Source organism: Cervus canadensis, chromosome 5 (genome assembly GCF_019320065.1).
Source record: "Cervus canadensis isolate Bull #8, Minnesota chromosome 5, ASM1932006v1, whole genome shotgun sequence".
Lineage (NCBI taxonomy): Eukaryota > Metazoa > Chordata > Mammalia > Artiodactyla > Cervidae > Cervus > Cervus canadensis.
The window spans coordinates 19,025,426-19,045,641 of record NC_057390.1 but is presented as its reverse complement, the minus strand read 5'-3'; the positions used below and the strand labels follow the sequence as shown (position 1 = coordinate 19,045,641).

At 39.7% G+C, this 20,216-nt stretch overlaps 1 protein-coding gene across 3 annotated transcripts in view; it reads left to right on the top strand.

Moving 5' to 3' along the window:
* EIF2AK2 (eukaryotic translation initiation factor 2 alpha kinase 2) overlaps positions 1–20,216 on the top strand; it is a 39,022-nt gene that overhangs the window by 8,797 nt on the left and 10,009 nt on the right. For 2 of the 3 annotated variants that reach the window (XM_043468332.1, XM_043468331.1), the window contains 11 exons: positions 1,128–1,239; positions 2,743–2,891; positions 5,444–5,564; positions 5,913–5,989; positions 6,142–6,235; positions 8,088–8,122; positions 9,673–9,738; positions 11,325–11,447; positions 14,184–14,300; positions 16,392–16,572; positions 18,949–19,077. In XM_043468332.1, coding sequence (XP_043324267.1) covers positions 1,128–1,239; positions 2,743–2,891; positions 5,444–5,564; positions 5,913–5,989; positions 6,142–6,235; positions 8,088–8,122; positions 9,673–9,738; positions 11,325–11,447; positions 14,184–14,300; positions 16,392–16,572; positions 18,949–19,077 — 1,204 coding nt within the window. The remainder of the gene's footprint in view (positions 1–1,127; positions 1,240–2,742; positions 2,892–5,443; positions 5,565–5,912; positions 5,990–6,141; positions 6,236–8,087; positions 8,123–9,672; positions 9,739–11,324; positions 11,448–14,183; positions 14,301–16,391; positions 16,573–18,948; positions 19,078–20,216) is intronic. The other variant, XM_043468333.1, reaches the window with a different exon arrangement.

Below are 20,216 nucleotides of genomic sequence, written 5' to 3'. Positions count from 1 at the left end.
TTTCTATGATCCAACAGATGTTGGCAATTTGATCTCTGGTTCCTCTGCCTTTTCTTAATCCAGCTTGAATATCTGGAAGTTCTTGGTTTCTATGTAGTGTTGAAGCCTCAACACTACACACTCCAATTGAAGCCTCAATTGGAGAATTTTGAGCATTACTTTGCTAGCATGTAACATGAGTGCAATTGTGTGGTAATTTGAACATTCTTTGGCATTGCCTTTCTTTGGGATTGGAGTGAAAACTGACCTTTTCCAGTCCTGTGGCCACTGCCAAGTTTTCCAAATTTGCTGGCATATTGAGTGCAGCACTTTCAAAGCATCATCTTTTAGGATTTGAAATAGCTCAACTGGAATTCCATCACCTCCACTAGCTTTGTTTGTAGTGATGCTTCCTAAGGCCCACTTGACTTCACACTCCAAGATGTCTGACTCTAGGTGAGTGATCACACCATCGTGGTTATCTGGGTCATAAAGGTCTTTTTTGTACAGTTCTTCTGTGTATTCTTGCCACCTCTTTTTAATATCTTCTGCTTCTGTTAGGTCCATACCATTACTGTCCTTTATTGTGCCCATCTTTGCATGAAATGTTCCCTTGGTATCTCTAATTTTCTTGAAGAGATCTCTAGTCTTTCCCATTCTATTGTATTTCTCTATTTCTTTGCATTGATCACTTTGGAAGGCTTTCTTTTCTCTCCCTGCTAATCTTTGAAACTCTGCATTCACATGGATGTATCATTCCTTTTCTCCTTTGCGTTTTGTTTCTCTTCTTTTCTCAGCTGTTTGTAAGGCCTCCTCAGATAACCATTTTGCCTTTTTGCATTTCTTTTTCTTGGTGATGGTATTGATCACTGCATCCTGTTCAGTGTTATGAACCTCTGTCCATAGTTCTTCAGGCCCTTGGTCTATCAGATCTAATCCCTTGAATCTATTTGTCATTTCTACAGTATAATTGTAAGGGATTTGATTTAGGTCATACCTGAATGGCCAAAATCAAATTCCTTATGATTATTCTATGTGGAACACAGGTTAAAATTTTCAAAGGTGTCACAGAAGGCAGTTATGATTAGAATGGTAGTTAAATAATGCATGAATTTTATGATATTCTTTGAATTTTTCTTTGTAATCAGGTTTACATATCAAGTTATAATAGATGGTAAAGAATTTCCAAAGGCTGAAGGTAGATCAAAGAAGGAAGCCAAAAACGCTGCAGCGAAATTAGCTTTTGAGATGATTAATAAGGTGAGTAATTACCTTTTTTTTCCTTTGTGAAAGGGAACTCACAAATATCTATGGTATTTTTCTCTGTCCTGTGAGAAAATACTTACATGCAGAATAAAACCATTCACAAGTGCTTTTGCTTTCGAAGTTTAGTTCAGTCTTTTTCTTGTACTCATTTCTATAGAACCCTGAATGAGAGGTCCACCTCAAAAAGAGTGGGCAAAATGGGGCAATACCTATTTAGAGTGCCAACAGCAGGACATACTCTAAGGAAACAGTGAGAAATGAGCTAACAGGTTCTGGAAGGAGCCCCTCCACCTGATCGAGGGAATGCAGTGGAAAAGGGCAGAGATAGACGGAACCATGAAGAGAATGATATATTAAAATAGGGAGGGCAGATGATGCAAAAGTAACATACGTATAATTGGTATTGCTGAAGATGCAAACAGAGTAACTAGTGCAGAAAAAGAGGCTTCTGAAAAGAGCAATAAGAAAGTATTTATGAAATAAAAAAAGAGCTACCTGCAGATTGAAGCAACTCAGCGGCTCATAAGATACTGAAAAATATGGAACCACCAAGAACGTTGGCCTTTGTGAAAGGACTGAGCTCCAGGGATGAAGAAAGAATCCTACAAGTATCCTGGCAGAAGAACTTATACAAAATATAAAAATGAAAAAAAAGTCATGCTGCCCACGCCACTGTTAAAAACCAGAAGACTCTGGAGCAGCATCTGTAAAATGAGGCAGGAAGTCATGTGGGACAAAAGTGGGTCATTCTCAAATTTTCAAAATTTTTCAGAATTTCAGTATTCAAGATACTTTCATGAAAAATCTTACTCAATGGAATCTTCCTGGTGATCTAGTGGTTACAGGCTTCCACTGTAGGGGGCACAGGTTTGATCTCTGGTCTGGGAACTAAGATCCCAAGTACCATACAGTGCAGCCAAAATATATATATATTTTTTTAATTTTACTTGAAGATGTCACCGTTTTAATCAAAATTGAGCAAAATAAATCGGGAAAACCCACAAACTTATAAATTGTTAATGAGCCAGAAAACCAAGTCATGAAGTCAGAAAAAGAACAGTAGAATACCTTTACCCACGAAAAAGCAGAAGAAAGACGGTGATAACAAAAGGGAAGAGATTGATGTGAAAAAAACAAAGATACAATAAAGAAGGTCAATAAAACCAAAAATTCTTTGACAAAGTTAGCAAAATAGAAAAACTTTGGAAAAGATTTTGACAGATTGGGCATTTTAAAAGGGGCAGATAATAGTGGAAGGAGTAATGCTATTATATTCATGTTTCCTATGAAGTTGTGATCCAGGATATAACTTTACTTCAGTATGTGTTATCTTGTCCTTTGAGATTACAAAAGATGCAACAAATCAGAAAGTCTTATAGTTTTACCTAGATAAACAAGAAAATTGACTATTTTGTTTTCCCTTATGAAACTAAAAGGAAAATAGCTAATGTCTTTTCTTGTTAAAATTTATCCTTATGGGTTTTTTTTTTCTTTTAGTCGGTTACTTTTTCATCTCAGCTGACAACAAATACTCCAGAAGGACCACCCATTGAAAATTACATAGGCCGTCTTAATACGATCTCCCAGAAGAAAAACCTATGTGTAACTTATGAAGAATGTAAATCAAAGGGTGATGGGCACGAAGGGTGAGATGTTGTTTTTCCCTCTGTTTCACTATATCTAAGCAATCGAGCAGCCTTATTTTCAGGTCTAACTTTCCAAAAATACCTGTCTTTTTTGGTACATTCTGCAGAGGTTTTTTTATGACTTTATTGCAGTTTGACATCTTTGTGATGAAAATATTAAAATGCTTCATTGCTGAAGTCTGGGGACCCTTATCCCACAATTGATCAAGTCTGGGAAATCCTTTATTTCTGAGATCTCTCTGGATGGTTTAGTCTGCAGGAAACCTAAGCAAAGTCAGGTGGTGAAGACCTTCCCATCCCTGAGGTCACAGTGGCTGTGTGAGAAGAGTCCTGCCACATGTGTGCAATGAGTCTCTTTCCACCCTTGTCAGAATAAAGATGTTTGCCCTTCAGATTTTATTGAATGGTGTCACTCTCTAGACAAGTACTATGTATTCGAAAGAGTGGGTTTAGGGAAGTTCTTGGTGGACCATAGGTTTAGGAAACTCTGGTCCAGTGGTTAAGACTCTGAGCTTCAAATGCAGGGGCATGGGTTCGAATCCTGGTTGGGGAGCTAAATCTTGTATGCTGTGCAGCCAAAAGAATAAAAAAAAAGCACTTCCCTGGTAGTCGAGTGGTTAAGAATCTGCTCGCCAATAATGCAGGAGAGGTGGATTTGATCCCTGGTGCAGGAAGATCCCGCATGCCAGGAAGCAACTCAGCCCCAGCCCTGAAACTACTGAGCCTGCAATCAGAGCCTATGCTCCACAGCAAGAGAAGCCACCACCATGAGAAGCCCATGAAGCAAAATAAAACCCAACGCCACCAGAAATAAATCAGTAAGGACTGGGTTTTCACCCTGGATGGTGAGGAGACCAAGATTTGAGGGATATGATGAGGGGGGTGGATGAGAAGGTCAGTCAGAAATAATGAGAACTTCTCACCAGTGAGCAAAGGCTTTGGAGATGAGGATGAAGAATGAATTTGAACTGGGAAAAGCAGAAAGCAAATGAGTGTGAAGAGGGTTGTTTCTTAGCTATAGCCAACCAGTTAAATGAGAGAGAAGGACAAAAATTCTAAAAAGCGAATAGTCCTAACACCCACTTTAGGATACTGTTCTATGAATTTTACTGTTCACCCCAATGGCTTGTAGGCCAGAACCAGGAAGACAAAAATGTGATAGGATTCACTGGAATGAAAGTCAAAAGTGAATTCTGTGAGTCAATCTCCATAAATGAAGGCTATTTTATTTTCTTGTAGCTCACCTGTTGGTTCCTTTGACCTAGCACTTTAACGTTTGATTGTTAAAGAAAAGAAGACTGTTTAGGGAGTGCTGAAGAAAAACAGGAGCCACAGAAATAATCAAGTCCTTCAGCCCAGCTCCCTAATTTTCCTTCAGAGCCTAGTGGAGAAGACTCACTGGTAGAGTCTGTTTCCATCCACGATGAATAAAACTGCCATAATTCTGTAGCACTACATGGTAACTCCATGATATAAATTTCCATGTCTGTTGCTTTGCCACCTTAAATATAGTTCTTCTATAATTGTCCCAAGCTCCTTGCCTAACTACAAGCATCCTTATAGCTCATGTGAAAATTAAGTGATTTCAGCATGGGACTTTTGCATTGTGAGGATTTGCTTAGGTTTTTGTGTACATGAGCAGGGGGGTGCAGAAAATGGTGAAGTTAGAGCTGAAGTTAGACATGCTTGGCACATTTCCTCCAAAACACTTTCACCTTATTATTCTCCTGTAGAAGCCTCTGCGGATTTTATCATACCAGTTGAACATCTCTGAAAAATTCATTAGATCTCCTTCTTCTTTCTCTGCCCCCACGTCTTTTGACTTTTGGGGAATTTTAAAAAATCACCACTTGGTACCTTAATGCCACATCTTTCAATGAAGCAGCAAAGAGTTAGAAGTTCCCTGGAGAATGGAAGCTGGGCTATTAGCCAGTCCTGGTTATTCTGGTAAACTGATTAGCCATCTCATTGAAAAAAAAAATATATATATATGTATATATGTATACATATATATATTTAATCTTGCTTTTTAAAATGTAACTTTTATTTATTTAGTTAGTTATTTTTGGCTGTGCTGGGTCTTCGTTACTGCATGGGGTTTCTCTAGCTGCAGCAAGCAAGGGCTACGCTCTAGTCGCCATGCTGGGGTTTCTCATTGCAGTGGCTTCTCCAGTTGCAGAGTGAGGACTCTAGGACGTGTGGGCTTCAGTAGCTGCGGCAGATGGGCTCAGTAGCTGCGGTAGATGGGCCAGGATCCTGGAGAACAAACTCAGTAGTTGTGGCACATGGGCTTAGTGGCTCCACAGCATGTAGGATCTTCCCAGATCAGGGATCGAACCCATGTCTCTCCTGCATTGGCAGGCGGATTCTTTACCTAGTGCCACCAGGGAAGCCCTCGTTGAAATTAAGTGAGATATGAACTATTAATCTATCTATTAAATTGGTGTTATATTTAGCCCTTTGTTAAGGTGTGTTTTTTTTTCTGAAAACACATGAGTTACATTTACTGTTTTTTTGGTATTTGATTTAATACTCTTTATCATTTCTCCTAGGTTTCGTTATAAATGCAAAATTGGACAAAAAGAATATGGTATTGGTGTAGGTTTCACTAAACAGGAGGCAAAACAGTTGGCTGCCAAACTGGCTTATGAAAAGATAGAATCAGAAACAATGGTGTGTACTGCCTTGGGATTTGATTTTTATATTTTAAAGTTCTCTCTGAAGTTGATTTGAAGTTACATGATATTTAGATGACGCCAAGACAGCCAGTCGCATACCAAAAGCACTCCTTCTTTCTCTGTCCCACCAATGAGCCCTGGGGCCATGAAGCTTCAGAAGGATCACAGTTCTCATGACAGCTCAATGTTTTTTAAATTCAGATCAAACATCCATAAAAATATATTAATCCTGTTATTCTTTATGGCTGTGAATTTGGTAAATGTGGGAAATAAATGTGGGAGTTGGTTCACAGAGACTAAGCCACTATAAGAAGTCATTTAGTTGTACTTTTAAATCTTTCAGAGAGCTGACCGATCCTCTGATTGTTTCAATGCTGTGTCTGGTGAAGTCGAAAGAAACTCTCAAGCAATGAGTACATCGTAAGTACGGACAAACAAATTCAAATTGCAGCCTGAAAGAGCAGATATTTACGAAAATGTTTAATGTTGAAGGAGAATTTAGAAAAAGCAATTACTGATCAACAAAAAATAGGCAGAATTCATAAACTAATAGCTGTCCTCTTTTCTTTTAGTAGCTCTGAATCACCATCTGAAAACGGCTTCTCAACAAGTGCCTCAGAAAGAAGCGATAACAGTGACACAAACAGCTCTTTCCTGACTCCAGGGGTATAGTATTAGTATCTAAGTTTCCTAGTTAATCTTATTTTCCTTTGTGTTTCTCCATTTAAAAGTGACCTCCAGTACCTGTCATAATTTTTCAATTTTTTTTTTATGGGCTCTTATTAAATCTAAATGTTTTGTAGCTTTTTCTCTCTCCTTTCTTTATAAACTCCCATTCCTCACATGCAAAATTTTTCTGCTCTTCACTCCCATCTTTCTCTCCCTACTCACCTTTGTATTTTTCACGTATTCCTATAATCTGGCTTCTTTTCTTCTATCAATTGGATGGTATTTAGAAGGTTCACTCATAGATTTCTGCTTCTATTTTAATAAACCAGAGCTAAACTTAAAAACTGAACTTAAAAATCAGATAGTCTTTGCGGTGATGATTAATGTTACCAAAGTATTATATTTTTAAAGAACTAGAAAGACATCCCTGGTGGTGCAGTGGCTAAGACTCCATGCTCTCAATGCAAGGGGCCCAGGTTCCATCCCTGGTCAGGGAACGAGATCCTGCATACTGCAACAAAGACCTGGCATAGTCAATTAAATAAATATTTTTTTAAACTACAAGCAAATCAATAAGAAAAAGATAAGCAACTCAGTAAAAAAGTAAAAAGTGTACAAAAGAACTGAACAGACAGTTCAGAAAAGAGATACCCAAAGGGGCAAAAGACATATGAAAAGATGCTTTACTTCATAATAATCAGGAAAATGCAAATGAAAACAATAGCTAGATACCATTTTAAACCATCCGATTGGCAAAATTTGAGTCTGGCTATCCTAAGTGTTGACACAGCTCTGTTCCTGTTATACCTATTACGTGCTATTATAGCAATATTATATGTTGCTGGCTGATGTATAAATTGGTTCGACTGTCTTAGAGAGCAATTTGGCAACATGTAGTGGAGTTGAGGGTGTGTGAGCTATACTGCCAGTTCTACTCCTACGTATGTCTTGTAGAGAAACACATGTATGTGTGCACAGAGATACATGTATAAGCATGTTCTTTGCAAAATTGTAATAGAAGAGATTGGAGAAAATATTGTCCATTTACAGAATGTCTGAATTAATCATAATGCAGTCACTGTGCAAAACTGAGGCTGGTGGGTGATAGGAACTCAAGAAATCTTAGTCTGATGTTTGCACTCTGTGTCAACATACTAAAATTGTTAAAAAAAAACAAACAACACCTACCAGAATAAAAGTGAATATGCTTGAAGAAGAGCTATATTAATTTTTGAGAGATATGTCAAAGATTCCTCTTTTTTGGCTAAATGTTAAAGTTAAATTATTGATTTGCCCTGAAAATGTTTTAAACTAGATCCCTGGGCCCCATGTGTTTTCTTTACTAGCACTGTGAGTGCATTTACTAGCACTGTAATGCATAGTTTCTTGCTGAGATCTGCTGGCCAGAGGATCATCTGGGAAGCCATATTCTATGCCTGGAGAGTCAGTGCTTCTGTGGAACATGCCCTGCAGTTCTAGCTTTTTTTTTTCCTGGTTGTGCAGCGCAGCATGTGGGGTCTTAGTTTCCTGACCAGAGATCAAACCCGTGCCCCCAGCTTTGGAGTAGAAGTGCAGAGTCTTAGCCACTGAATCTCAGGGCCCCAACAATTTGTGTTTTTTGACCTTCTTATCATATCTGTCTTTGCTATAATTGATGAGAACACTGATACAGACAAATACACTGAAAGCAGGGCTTACTGAGAGCATATGAATTGATGAGGTTGTTAATCTTAGAGACAAAGAAATGTGGTCAGAGAACCATCCAGAAGTACAGGAGAAAGGATGGCCAAGAAAAGCAGGATACTTGACTTAATCATCTGAAACTATTTTCCATTTTCTTTTGTTATAGGACAGTTTCAGAAATAATGCCAGGAAGGTGAAGAGGTGAGTATCATCATGCATTGGACTTATTTAGAAATGAAGTTTTATTTCAGATCTAGTTTGTTCATCTTATTTATGAAGTCTTCAGTATTTGTATTGTATGCCCTTATTTGAGTGGAGTTTCAGGAGTACAAAGCATGATTAAGGCTCACAGAAATCTTGAAATCGATGAATAAATAATTTTAAATACATAGAGAAGTCTTTGAACAAATGCACACAATACATTGTAGACATAAAGGCCTATGGGGCTATTGGTCGAGTAACTGGTTAAGGGCATTGTTTTGGACAAGTCTGACAGAAGAAGTGGGCTTGTAGAGGTATTCTTAAGAGAAATGTATTATGTGAATTCCCTGGTGACCAAGTGGCTAGAACTTAGCACTTTCACTGCTGAGGGCCAGATACAATTTCTGGTTGGGGGAATTAAGATCCCATAAGCCACATGGCACAACCCCCCAAAAAAGAGAGAAGTGTATTATTTTACAGACAAGTAGGTAGGGTAGAAATGTTATCGTAACTCAGGGAAGAAATAAATGATCAGATGTTCTGTAAATTAGGGAGACTTGGCTTTTTGAACGGAAGAGAAAAGCAAGGATGTGAATACAGTCAGTAGTGGGAGTAAGATGGCAGCAGGAGCCACTGTGAGGCACCAGTACATTCTGAACAGTAGGTAACACTTGCAGAAAGATGACGCCAGATGCTGGTGTTCAGATGGAGAGAGGCGAGGTCTGTGTGTAAGATGATCAGGCCATCAGACTGATCTAGTGATAGGGAGGAGGAGAATTTGTGAGACAGACTATAAAAGAAGAGTAAACATAACTTGAGGAAATAGTTAAAGAGCTGGGTGAAGAAGATGCAAAGGAAAAAGGAAATGAAGATTGTTCCTTGTGAATGAGATGCAGACAAGTGTCATGGCACTGATGGTGTTAGGGAGTCGAAGATTTAGAGGGAAGATTGTTGTTGTCTAACTCTGTGATCCCATGGACTGCAGCCCACCAGGCTCCTCTGTCCATGGGATTTCCCAGGCAAGAATACTGGAGAGGGTTGCCATGGCTCCTCCAGGGGATCTTCTTGACCCAGGGATCAAGCCCTCATCCCTTGTGTCTCCTGCATTGGCAAGTGGATTCTTTACCACTGCGCCACCTGGGAAGCCTGGAGGGAAGATAACAATTTGTATTTGTTTAGTTTTAGGTGGCATTTGGACTTCTGATTGTAGGAGGCTTACCACCAGCAAGGAATAAATGACAAAGGAAACACAACCAGGATGAGAATTCAACGAGACATATTTCCTAAGGTTTTGAGTCTAAAAGGAGAAAAAGAGGCTAGCGGCATGCTGGCAATGAATGTGTTAAGGCTGAAAAACACAGGAAAGGAGTGAAAATTTGTTAGACCACAGAGAACCACATTGTTTCTAAAGAAAAATGTTAGTACTTGCTACCCTGTTATTCTGATAATTGACTCACAACATAAAAAGCCTAGTGCATAGCATAAAATCCACTCTTGATAAGTTATATTTGATTTTAGTTTTGAATTTATGTGCTTCTCTTAACTTTTAGAAGTTTGGCACCTAATTTTGACTCTCCTGTGAGGACAGAAGAAAACAGTTACAGTGCGGACCCCAGGTAAGAGGGGAAACCATGAAAAAGAAAAAGAATTTGTTTAAGGATACATGTACAAAAGTTGACAAAAGTTTCTTAAGGGACAGTTGAACATCAGGCAGGTTAAGTCATATCTCTCCCTGAACAGTTTGTTTTAGCTCAGTCAGGCCCACAAAGGATCATTGCCTTGTGGAGGAGTACAGTTTAGGTGAGTTCAAATGGAATGTGGTGTCTGTGTGATACTCCTGTGGGTTTCTCTGATATCTCTGTGAGGTTTTAATATTGAAAGCCAATATTTCTGTAAACCAGTAACTTTTTTTCAACAAAAGTACTCCTGCAGGAATCAGAATAGATCCATTTGAATCTGTTTTCCATTTTCCAGCTTCACAGCAGATTTCACTTTTTTAAAAAGGGTTCCTTTGGTGGTCGATTGCATGTTTGGGCTTAAATAAAGTATCTTTTAAAAAGGAGGCCTCTTTGCAAGAGAGGAACATGGAATACAAGCTTAAGAAATAATAAAGAATCACCAAATACTTAATAAGTACGTAATATATATCTGGCACTGTGCTGGGCATCGAATTTATAGCAGGAACATAGAAACAGCCCCTGTCCTCCTAGAGTTTTTGTGGGGATGATAATTACGCACTATGACCAGAGGTCTGAAGGAAGAGCCATGGTGTGGTTAGACACGACAGCAGGACCCTTGAATTTAGGGTGAAGGACGAGGCAGGGCTTTCTCTGGGTCACATTTGTGGGGAGGCCTGAGGGATGTGTCAGCATAGGGCGGTGGGGAGCCCCTGGTACTGTGTGAAAGAGGAGAACATAGCAAGGCGAAGCGGGAAAGGTAATGTGAACACCCGAGGAACTGAGAGAAAGCCACGTGCTGGGAGGGCAGTGGCCAAGGAACCGGGGTCGCCAGACAGGCTGGAGACGGAACAAACAGGTGGCCCCTGGTAGCCTATGTCAGGGTTTTCTGGGTTTTGCTGAAGGCAGGGGCAGCCTTGGGAAGCGTTTGGGCAATAGTTGTGATCAGACTTAGTATTTATCACACTGGTTGCTGTGAGGATCGTGGACTAGAGCAGAGGAAGGAGAGGAGGTGGTGTGTCTTCTGAACAGGGTTCGGCGGGAGTCTTATTGGAAGCTTGGGCCAGTGGGGGAACGTGGGCAGACACCCGCAGATGTGTTTTGGAAAGAAAATTGGCAAGTCTTAATGATGGAAGGTGGGGCAGGAGAAAGAGAGGAAACCCAGAGAGCTGCAAACATAAGCAGGCTCATTTCTCCTATAACAGCTTGGTGGTAGCAGGGAACACAGTGTGGCACTCTTTTCTGAAGTTTTTTACTTGGAATAAAAGATTCTTTACCATGGCTTTTGTGCAGCCAGGCGGTGACTGACTCCCAGGAGTGATCTGTTATGTTGGGATGGGGAGAGGGAAGAACTATCCTTTTTGATTCAAGAGTTTCTGTGAAATGGATCCTTCTTACTCAGAAGGGGAGAGTCCTGTTTGTTATACAGTCCATTTCACTAGTGCCTTTAAGGGAAAGCAGAAGGGTTGGGGTGGAGGAACAGAGGATGTTGAACCTCAGAATAACAGCAGCATTTATCTCTCAAGGTTGGTCAAGGATTTCACAGAAGTAACACCAATTGGCTCAGGTGGATTTGGTCAAGTTTTCAAAGCCAAGCACAGAATTGATAAGAAGACTTACGTTATTAAATGTGTTAAATATAATAGTGCGTAAGTAGTAATATTTTATTTTTTTTATGTGAACCTGCACTGTTCTTTTTTATGTATCTCTCTTCTTCATTAGTATATTTTTTTTCTGGTCCTCCTTGAAAGTATCGTTCATGAGGAGAATGATATTTGGCTTACTCTGAAATGACCTCACTTCACCGTAGTCACTTTAATTAAAGAATGGATATACCATTGATTATCCTTGAGGCTGTCTTGATGAGAACTACAGTTATAAAATCTTTTAGCTCGAGGTGACCTTTGAGTTTTTCTAGTCTCATCTCCTTATCTTACAGAGGAGGCGAGTGAGATTCAAAGATGTGAACTGATTTGCTAATGGTAAAAGCTAGTTGGTAATTGTGCTGGTTGTCTATTATTGCGTAATACACCACTCCAAAATGCAGTGGCTTAAACACCAAGTTGTTATTATCTCTTGTGGTCCTGTGAGTTGACTATGCTCACCCGGGCCATTCATCATGCATTTGCAGCCAGGAGTCATCTGAAAGCTTGGCCTGGCTGGACATCGGAGATGCTCTCTCACCTGGCTGGCAGTGATGCTGTGGCTACAAGTGCAGTCGGCGCTGTTAACCAGAGGGCCTCCACCCGGCCCCTTGATGTGGCCTGGGCGTTTCACAGCTTAGTTGTTGGGGTCTAAGAAGGACTGTCCCAGAGCAACTCATCCCAGGAGGGAGCAGTCTTGGAAGTTCCACATCGTATTGATTAAACAAAGTCACTATGGTCAGCTCAAGGGAGAGGGCAAATAGACTCTTCCAGCTTAATCTGAGGAGTGGATGCGAGCATGGGGAGAGAAGAAATTAATGATGACCATCCTTGGGCCCTATCTCCTGTGGTAGCAAGGTGGAGATTTAGAACTCATCCTCTGGAATTCCAGTCTACTGTGTTCCCACCATATCCCAATGCTTCTCATGTTTGTTTTATGCATTATCTGTGCCCCTCCCCACCCCCACCTCAATTATTGGATAACAGAACTCCTTTAGGAAGGAAGACACAGGGAAGGAGCTCTGAAATCCCATGTTCACCGATCTTGCCTGTTATTTTCTGGCAGCTGTTATTATTTGTAATTTGGCCAGACAGATCCCTCAAGGATCAGAGAAGGAGATGGAAAAGGGATATAAGTGAAGGAAAATGACATAAGAAAAGAAGCAGGTGTGGTGTTTTAGATGCTCTTCATCCAGTCAAACCAACCTATTGTCTGTCCCGTGGACAAGCCTTGCAGTTGAAGTACCTTCATACTACTTGGCATCAAAACAAGGCTTTTTCCTTCTTCGTTGTTTTGCTTACCAGGAATACTGCTGTTCCTTCTATCCCGTAACATCTTTTTTAACGGTAATCCTTCATGATGATAAGCGTGCAGTACCTTGAACATTTCTCGTGGCTTCATAGATTGGTACAGCACAGTTAAAAATACACTTGGAGATATGCATCAAGAAGCATAAAATTATTTATATGCTTTCACCTATGGATTTCCTATTGGGAACCTATTCCAAGGATATTACCCAGATTACAGGAAAAATTATTCAAGTAGATAAAAATCACAGTGTCGTTTATAACAGTGAGAAATTAGAGCAAACAGAACGTTTAGCAATAAAGGAATGATTTAGTATGTTTTCTGCTCTCCTCTGATCAATGACTATTTTGCAGTCATTAAAAGTGAGGGTTATATACTGTAAATATTTATACACACTATGAATGGTACGATGCTAGAAGTTGCTTCAGAATAATCCAGGGAAAGATGAGGAAGTAGGTAAGAGTATACAGGAAACAAGATTGGCCAGGCGTTAATTCCTGTTTCATCTGATGGCTAGGTAGGGGTTCATTCTACTATTTGCTCTACTTTTTAATACTTTTGAAATTTTACATTAAAATGTTTATACCTGATGGTTAGACAGATTGCATAGTAATAGGGAAAAATTTAAAGATAATATATGAGAAAACACAGGATAAATAAATATACTATAATTACACATATGTAAAAATGTATATGAAGAAAGACTATAAGAAATCATCTAAACTTATCAGTGTGTTAGGATTGTGTTAATATATGAGTAATTTTTTCCCTATTTTTATAAATTTTATGTCATATAGAACTTTTCAAATTCAAAAAATAAGTTGCAGAATGTTTGCTTATCCTTTCTCATCCTTGAAATCTCAAATTTATGTACTCCACTTAGCATACGATTGTCATAACTCTTATCTACGCATTCCTGTGAAGCTCCCACGTTGTGCAGTGAAATTTCAGTTTCTCTGTATAGATCACCCTCTGTGTGTATTTTTGCCACGCACTGAAAATTCTGAATTAGGTTTTTCATGCTGTTTGGATTACCTACCCTTGCTGCCCAAATGGGGTTTGCTTTTGAAATCCAAAGTGATTTTAACACAAGGCTAAATAAAACATAATGGATGATTTTTATTTTAGCTCCAAAAAGTTTTTGCATCACTGATAGCTCACAAGAGTACTACCTATGACTTCTAAACTGTCTGAGGTTTGGAATAATTTTAGTCACTGTTTTTTTTTTCTTATGTTGAAAGTGAAAACAGCTGATTTTTTCTGTGTTTACTCTTTCCTTTTGAGAGCTGCTGGTTTCCATTCCAAACCTCAGTGTGGGGACCATGGCAGCTGTTTAATAAGGGAATACCGGTGATTGTCTCCTGTTGCTCAAGGTGTTTTGTTATTATCAGGGATGGATACTGACGCCTTTATGTTCCGTTCCTTTTAACTAGGAAGGTAGAGCGTGAAGTGAAAGCTTTGGCAACACTTAATCATCCAAACATTGTTCACTACTACAGTTGTTGGGATGGGCTTGATTATGATCCTGAGAAAAGCATCAATTTTTCAAGGTAACTAAAAAGAAACTATCATAGTTTTAATAGGAGGAGCGAAACTTGTTTACTGTGTGTGGGTCAGTGGTAAGGCCACTAATTATTACATTTAATAACCATACCAGGAACTCTGAGACACTGTTATGCCTCCATTCTACAAATGAGGAGACAATGAATAATCTTTTCCTTGCTGCAAATTTGCTTTAAAAAACGTTTTTAAAAATTGTCCTCTCTGGCTTCCCTGGTGACTGGCTTCCCTGGTGACTCAGACGGCAACGAATCTGCCTGCAATGTGGGAGACCTGGGTTTGATCCCTGGGTTGGGAAGATACCCTAAAGAAGGAAATGGCAACCCACTCCAGTAAATTCTTGCCTGGAGAATTTCACTGACAGAGGAACCTGGTGGACCACAGTCCAGGGGGGTCGCAAAGAGTCACACAACTGAGTGACTAATGCTTTCTGTGGTTTTTGAGATCTCAGGCTTAGGTTTCCTGACTCTGTTGTTTAAAGTACAGGCTCTCTCACGTGCCCTGACTCCAGTCCAGGTGTAATGCAGTCTTGTGAAGAAGGTTTGCACGTGTAGACACTGCAGCTGGAGGCCCCCTTCCCCCCACTGCTAACGCTCTTCTGCTCCACTCAGCTGGATGGCAGGGTGCAGTCACGGGATCCCTTCTGTGTGTATCATACCACGCGTGGTGAGGTGATGGGCAGTCTGAATAATTCCAAGACCCTGAGCTGTGATGGGGGTACCCCCCGGCCCTTGCATTACTCATGTTTGTCTCAGGCAAGCCACTGCACAAGGACTGAAGGTTTATAAAGAGCCTCCCTTTGAAAGTCATCCAGGGTTCCTTGGAGACAGTCGTTTCAGTGCAAACCTGAGGCCATGGTGAGCCTGTTCATTCACCACCTCCTGACTCCAGCCCTGTCTCCACACCATGCAATTTAGAACTGTATCATTAGTTTCAGAAGTACCATCCACATATGGACTTCTTCAGCTTTTAGAAAATTCCTGGCTACCTTTTTCTATTTTCTAACCAACATAAGCTCAAAGAATTTAAGTTAATATTAAAGCCAACTTAGTTCAGAAAAGAACAACTACCATGACCAGCAAAGTTGGTCCTCCTTGCTGTGTGGTGTGTGCTCAGTCGCTCGGTCATGTCCAACTCTTTGTGACCCCATGGACTGTAGCCCCCCAGGCTCCTCTGTTCATGGGATTTTCCAGACAAGCAAACTGGAGTGGGTTGCCATTTCCTACTCCACAGGGCTTTCCCAAGCCAGGGATCAAACTCACGTCTCTTGAGTCTCCTGCATTGGCAGGCAGATTCTTTGTCACTAGCTCCACCTGGGAAGCCCTGCCTCATTGCTATACCTCATAACAATTGTTGGCATTTCTCTTAGAGTTCCTATCCGTGTACTACTTCAGTAGTCCCTAACCTTTTTGGACTGGTTTCATGGAAGACAATTTTTCCGTGGGCCAGGGAGAGGGGATTGTTTGGGGATGATTCAAGCATATTACATGTTTTGTGCTCTTTATTTCTATTATTATTATATAACCTCCACTTCAGATCATCAGGCATTAGAACCCAGAGTTTGGGGCCTGCTGTACTGTTGTTTTCTGCTTGTTTTTCCTTTATCTGTCTCCCATCAAACTATAATCCTCATGAGAGCAAGGCGAGTGTCTAACTCATTTTCTTATCGTTAGCTGCCTGTTCCGTGTCTTTTGCAAAATAGATGCTCAGTAGAGCAATGGTGAATTAAAACGCTTCAAAATTACAATATATAATAATGAAATTTGGTTTTCTGCAACTCCATCATACTTATGCTTCTCTTCCTATCTATTAGCAAAGATAGTCAAGGACCTTCAGCATTAAAGAATGAGAAGGCTGCTACTTTACAGCTTAACTAAACAAAGCTTTGATATCTGGGAACTTATGACCTAAATAAACAGTGGTTTATTATGTGTTGACTCACATTTGTTATATTTAGATTTCTGTTTTGAGACATGTTTGGCATTTTTAAGAAGGTGTCATTTTTTCATCTAATTTTTAAGTGCATTTTTTATAAATTTATTTTTATTGCTACTTATAACATACAGTGAATTTTATCCCAGACCAAAGACTAGGTGCCTTTTCATCCAAATGGAATATTGTGATAAAGGTACGTTGGAGCAATGGATTAACAAAAGAAGAGGCAAGGAACCAGACAAAGATTTGGCTTTGGAGTTCTTTCAACAAATAGTAACAGGAGTGCATTATATACATTCAAAAGACTTAATTCATAGAGACCTTAAGGTGAGTGGAAAATGGGCTGTATTGGGAATCGGTAAATAGAATTTATTAATGTGAAAGTCTATCTTCTTTAGTTTTAGACTCGATAGGCAGTCATGAGGATATAACATCTCTGATCCTGTATGGTTAGAGTGGCTATAGCACTTGCCTCAGGCACCAATCTACAGAATCAACCAGGAGGTTGCCAGGGCTGTTCACGTACTGAGATGCTGAGCTCTGTAAGAAGCTCATTGCTCATTCACTTCTGGTCCTGTCTGTCGTCCTGGCTGATACCTTCACCCCAGTTGTAAACACTAACAGCTTTAGTATACTGAACATTTCTGTGCACATAATTCTTGTGGCCGGCACATCCAGATGAGGGCTCTGTCTCTGCCTCTGCTGCACCCAGGCTTGTCTGAGAGGCAGAAGAGACTCTGGTGACTCTGGCTTTGGGAACACGATTCTCTTAACCTTCTAGGTTGAGGGCAGTCACAGCCAGTAAGTCCAGAGTCTAGAATTTGCTTGGCACTTGGTGAGACATCTCTGCCCCATGATTGGAAAACTGCAGCAATGCAAACCTTGGAACATGCAGTATACTTTCATATTTTCCTTTTCTTCTGGCTTCCTAGCTTCTCTCATGGTCTAGATGAGCAGTTTTCCCATTTCCTCCTCAAAATCAGACAGAAGAGCTTTTCAGTCTTCCCTCGGCACTCTGTTCCCTGTGATTTGCCTACAGTCGTCACAAACCTCCCATGCTGAATCCTGTCACCAAACCTTTGCTCATGGGTTCACATGAGACATTCTTCTACGTGTCCCCTTTGGTCTCAATTTCTTTATGAGCCTTTCCTGGTCATTCTGGATCAGACAGAAGCACCTCGTCTACATGGACCTTGGGCTTATCCCACATGACTAAAACAGCCAGGAATGAGAAACAAAGAAAAACGTTCCTTGAGAAAAATAAGCTGCCATGTACATAGTTGTTTGTTGGCCTTGGTGGGAAAAGATGGCCCTTAAGAGGTATTGCATCCTTGGTCTTCTCAGGGGCTGGATGTCTGATGCCTTCATATTGGGGTGCCTCTGGTTTCAATATCTCGTTTTGTTAATAACAGTATCTGAAGGTGTTCTTTGAAGTTGGAAGGATATAAGGACTCTGTTCAAAATAATACATTTAGAATGGCTGTATCTTCACTTTGACATGAATCATATAGAGTTAAATAAGAAATTAAGCACAATTATCTATTTATACAATCATTTACAAATAAATTATCTACTTACACAGTCATTTCCTCTACTCAGAGGTTTGGGTATTTCCTCCCAGGCCCTCATCAGGATAAGTTAGTGAAAATGCTTAGTGCTCCCTTCTCCCACCACGTGGCCGGCCCTCCTGTATCCTGCATTGGCTGTGCCTCTTGTCGAGGAGTCATCTTTTCTTGTGTCTGTTTGCAGAGAGTTTGCTCTATGTCTGCAGGTGCTCAAAGGTCAGACTTTAATACTACAGAGCCTTCTTTCATCTTTTTCAACTTGCTAACTTCACCGATACAGTTACTGCTTTTTCACATCTGAGAGAAGATGTAAACAAAATAGTGCATCTTATTTTGTGATGCTTTGCAGAATACCTGCTACTGGCGGCTTTGCCGGATAATGGTCTTTACTCAATAAGCCCCTGTTCTATAAAGTCAACCAGCATTTACCTTAAGAACTAGACCAAAGAGGCTGGTAAGAGATACAGAAGTTTCTAGAGAGAAAGCTTATGGGCTGAGGAGGTTCAATTTCCCAATTGCCCCAGGCTCCTCCTCGGTCAGAAGTCAGAAGCCTGGAGAAATGAATACAAAGGAAGCCCCCAGGGAAAATTTGGCACATGGTATTCTGCAGCATTACTGGGAATGGACTCATTCTGAGAATCTCAAAATTGGAGAGGATCTTAAGGGTGTCTCCTCCAATCCCTTTCAAATGCTGGACTCATGTTTGCAGTGTTTCTACTAAGTGGGTGTCCAGCCCTGTCTTGACTACTTTGTAGGATGGGGAACTCTCTAACTCCCATTTGTTGGACCACACGATTACCATATTAGGATGTATTAAAAGCAAGTCTTGGGGTTGTTTCCATCCTCTAGTCCTGGATCCATCCCCACAGGGACCAGGCAGGAGTGAATCCATCTTTGACTTATCTTCAGTTATCTGAAGGCAGCTATGCCCCAAGCTTTCTCTGCTGTCAGCTAAAATGTCCTGACTTCCTCAGCTCGCATTTTAAAGACTTATATTAATAAGTTTCCTGTTTTGGACTACCTAGAAGAGGGTAAATGCCTTATAAGTAAATTTAAAAATAGCTTTGTTATGAAATATGAATTGGATATTGATAAAAGTCTGTCAAATTGGTACTTAAAACATATATTTTTTTGGCAGCCAGGTAACATATTTTTAGTAACTATGAACCAAATCAAGATTGGAGACTTTGGACTTGTTACGTACCTGAAAAATGATGAAATGCGGACAAGTAAAAAGGGAACTAGGCGATACATGAGCCCAGAACAGGTGAGGTCCCCTTTCTTTCTGTCTAGATATTTTTTATCTCTTTCATTTTTTAATTATGAAAATAACAGGCACTCATAAAATTAAAACAATACATAAGTAAATAGAATGAAAATGGAAAATTACCATTACTTTTCATTTTTATTCTTACTCTTCTCACCAGAGTTGGTAGTTTATCCTTTTAGGTCATTTTCTTTGAGTTATAAAAAATATATAGACATATATTTATGGAGACTTTTTTACATAAAAATAATAAATACATTTTATAAGGCTACCATAATGTTATTTTGTGACTTAATTTTTTGTACTCAACGATGTATCATGATCTTTCCATGTCTGTGCAAATAGATCTGACACATTGTTTTTTAACAACTGTATTGTATGCCAAAATACAGATATACTGCAATCATTTAACTATTTCCTTATTGATGGGCATTTATTTAGGTTGTTTTCAACTTTTTACATTTGTAGACATGTATCTTCTTCCTTACCTTTGAGTCTAAAAACAAATATTTCTATGATAATCAATGATAGAGTCTTTGAAGTGAAATTGTTGACTAGAATGACAGGTGCAGTTCATAAAAACACAACAAACTTTTTTAAAGGTGTGAAAGTAGAATAGGGGAGTAACAGCTTCCTTTCAACTCCCGTTCTTTTAAATGTCTCCTGCATCCAGTATTGTCATATTTTATTGAGGAAAGATTTATACACCATAAAATTCACAGATCTTAAATGTCCATATTTTTTTTTTAGTTCTAACAAAGGCATAGGTTCATGAAGCCTACAAGCCTATGAGAAGGTAGAAACATTTTCCTCACCTTTAGACCCATTTCCAGTCAGTCATTCCTCTCCACTGCCCAAAGGAAACCAGTTCTCTGATTTCTATCGCCATAGATTACTTTCCCCTGATTTTAAGCTTCATATGAATGGGATCACATTGTGTGTACTCTTCTATATTTGATTATTTCACTCAAAGTAATGTCTGTTGGAGAACCTCTAGTTGCTGCTTATAAATAACAGCAGATTATTCCTTTTTGTGGCTGAATACTATTCCATTGTATGAATATACCACAAGTTGTTCATCCATTCTCCTGTTGATGGACATTTGGTTTGCTTCCAGTTGTGGAATATTATGAATGAAT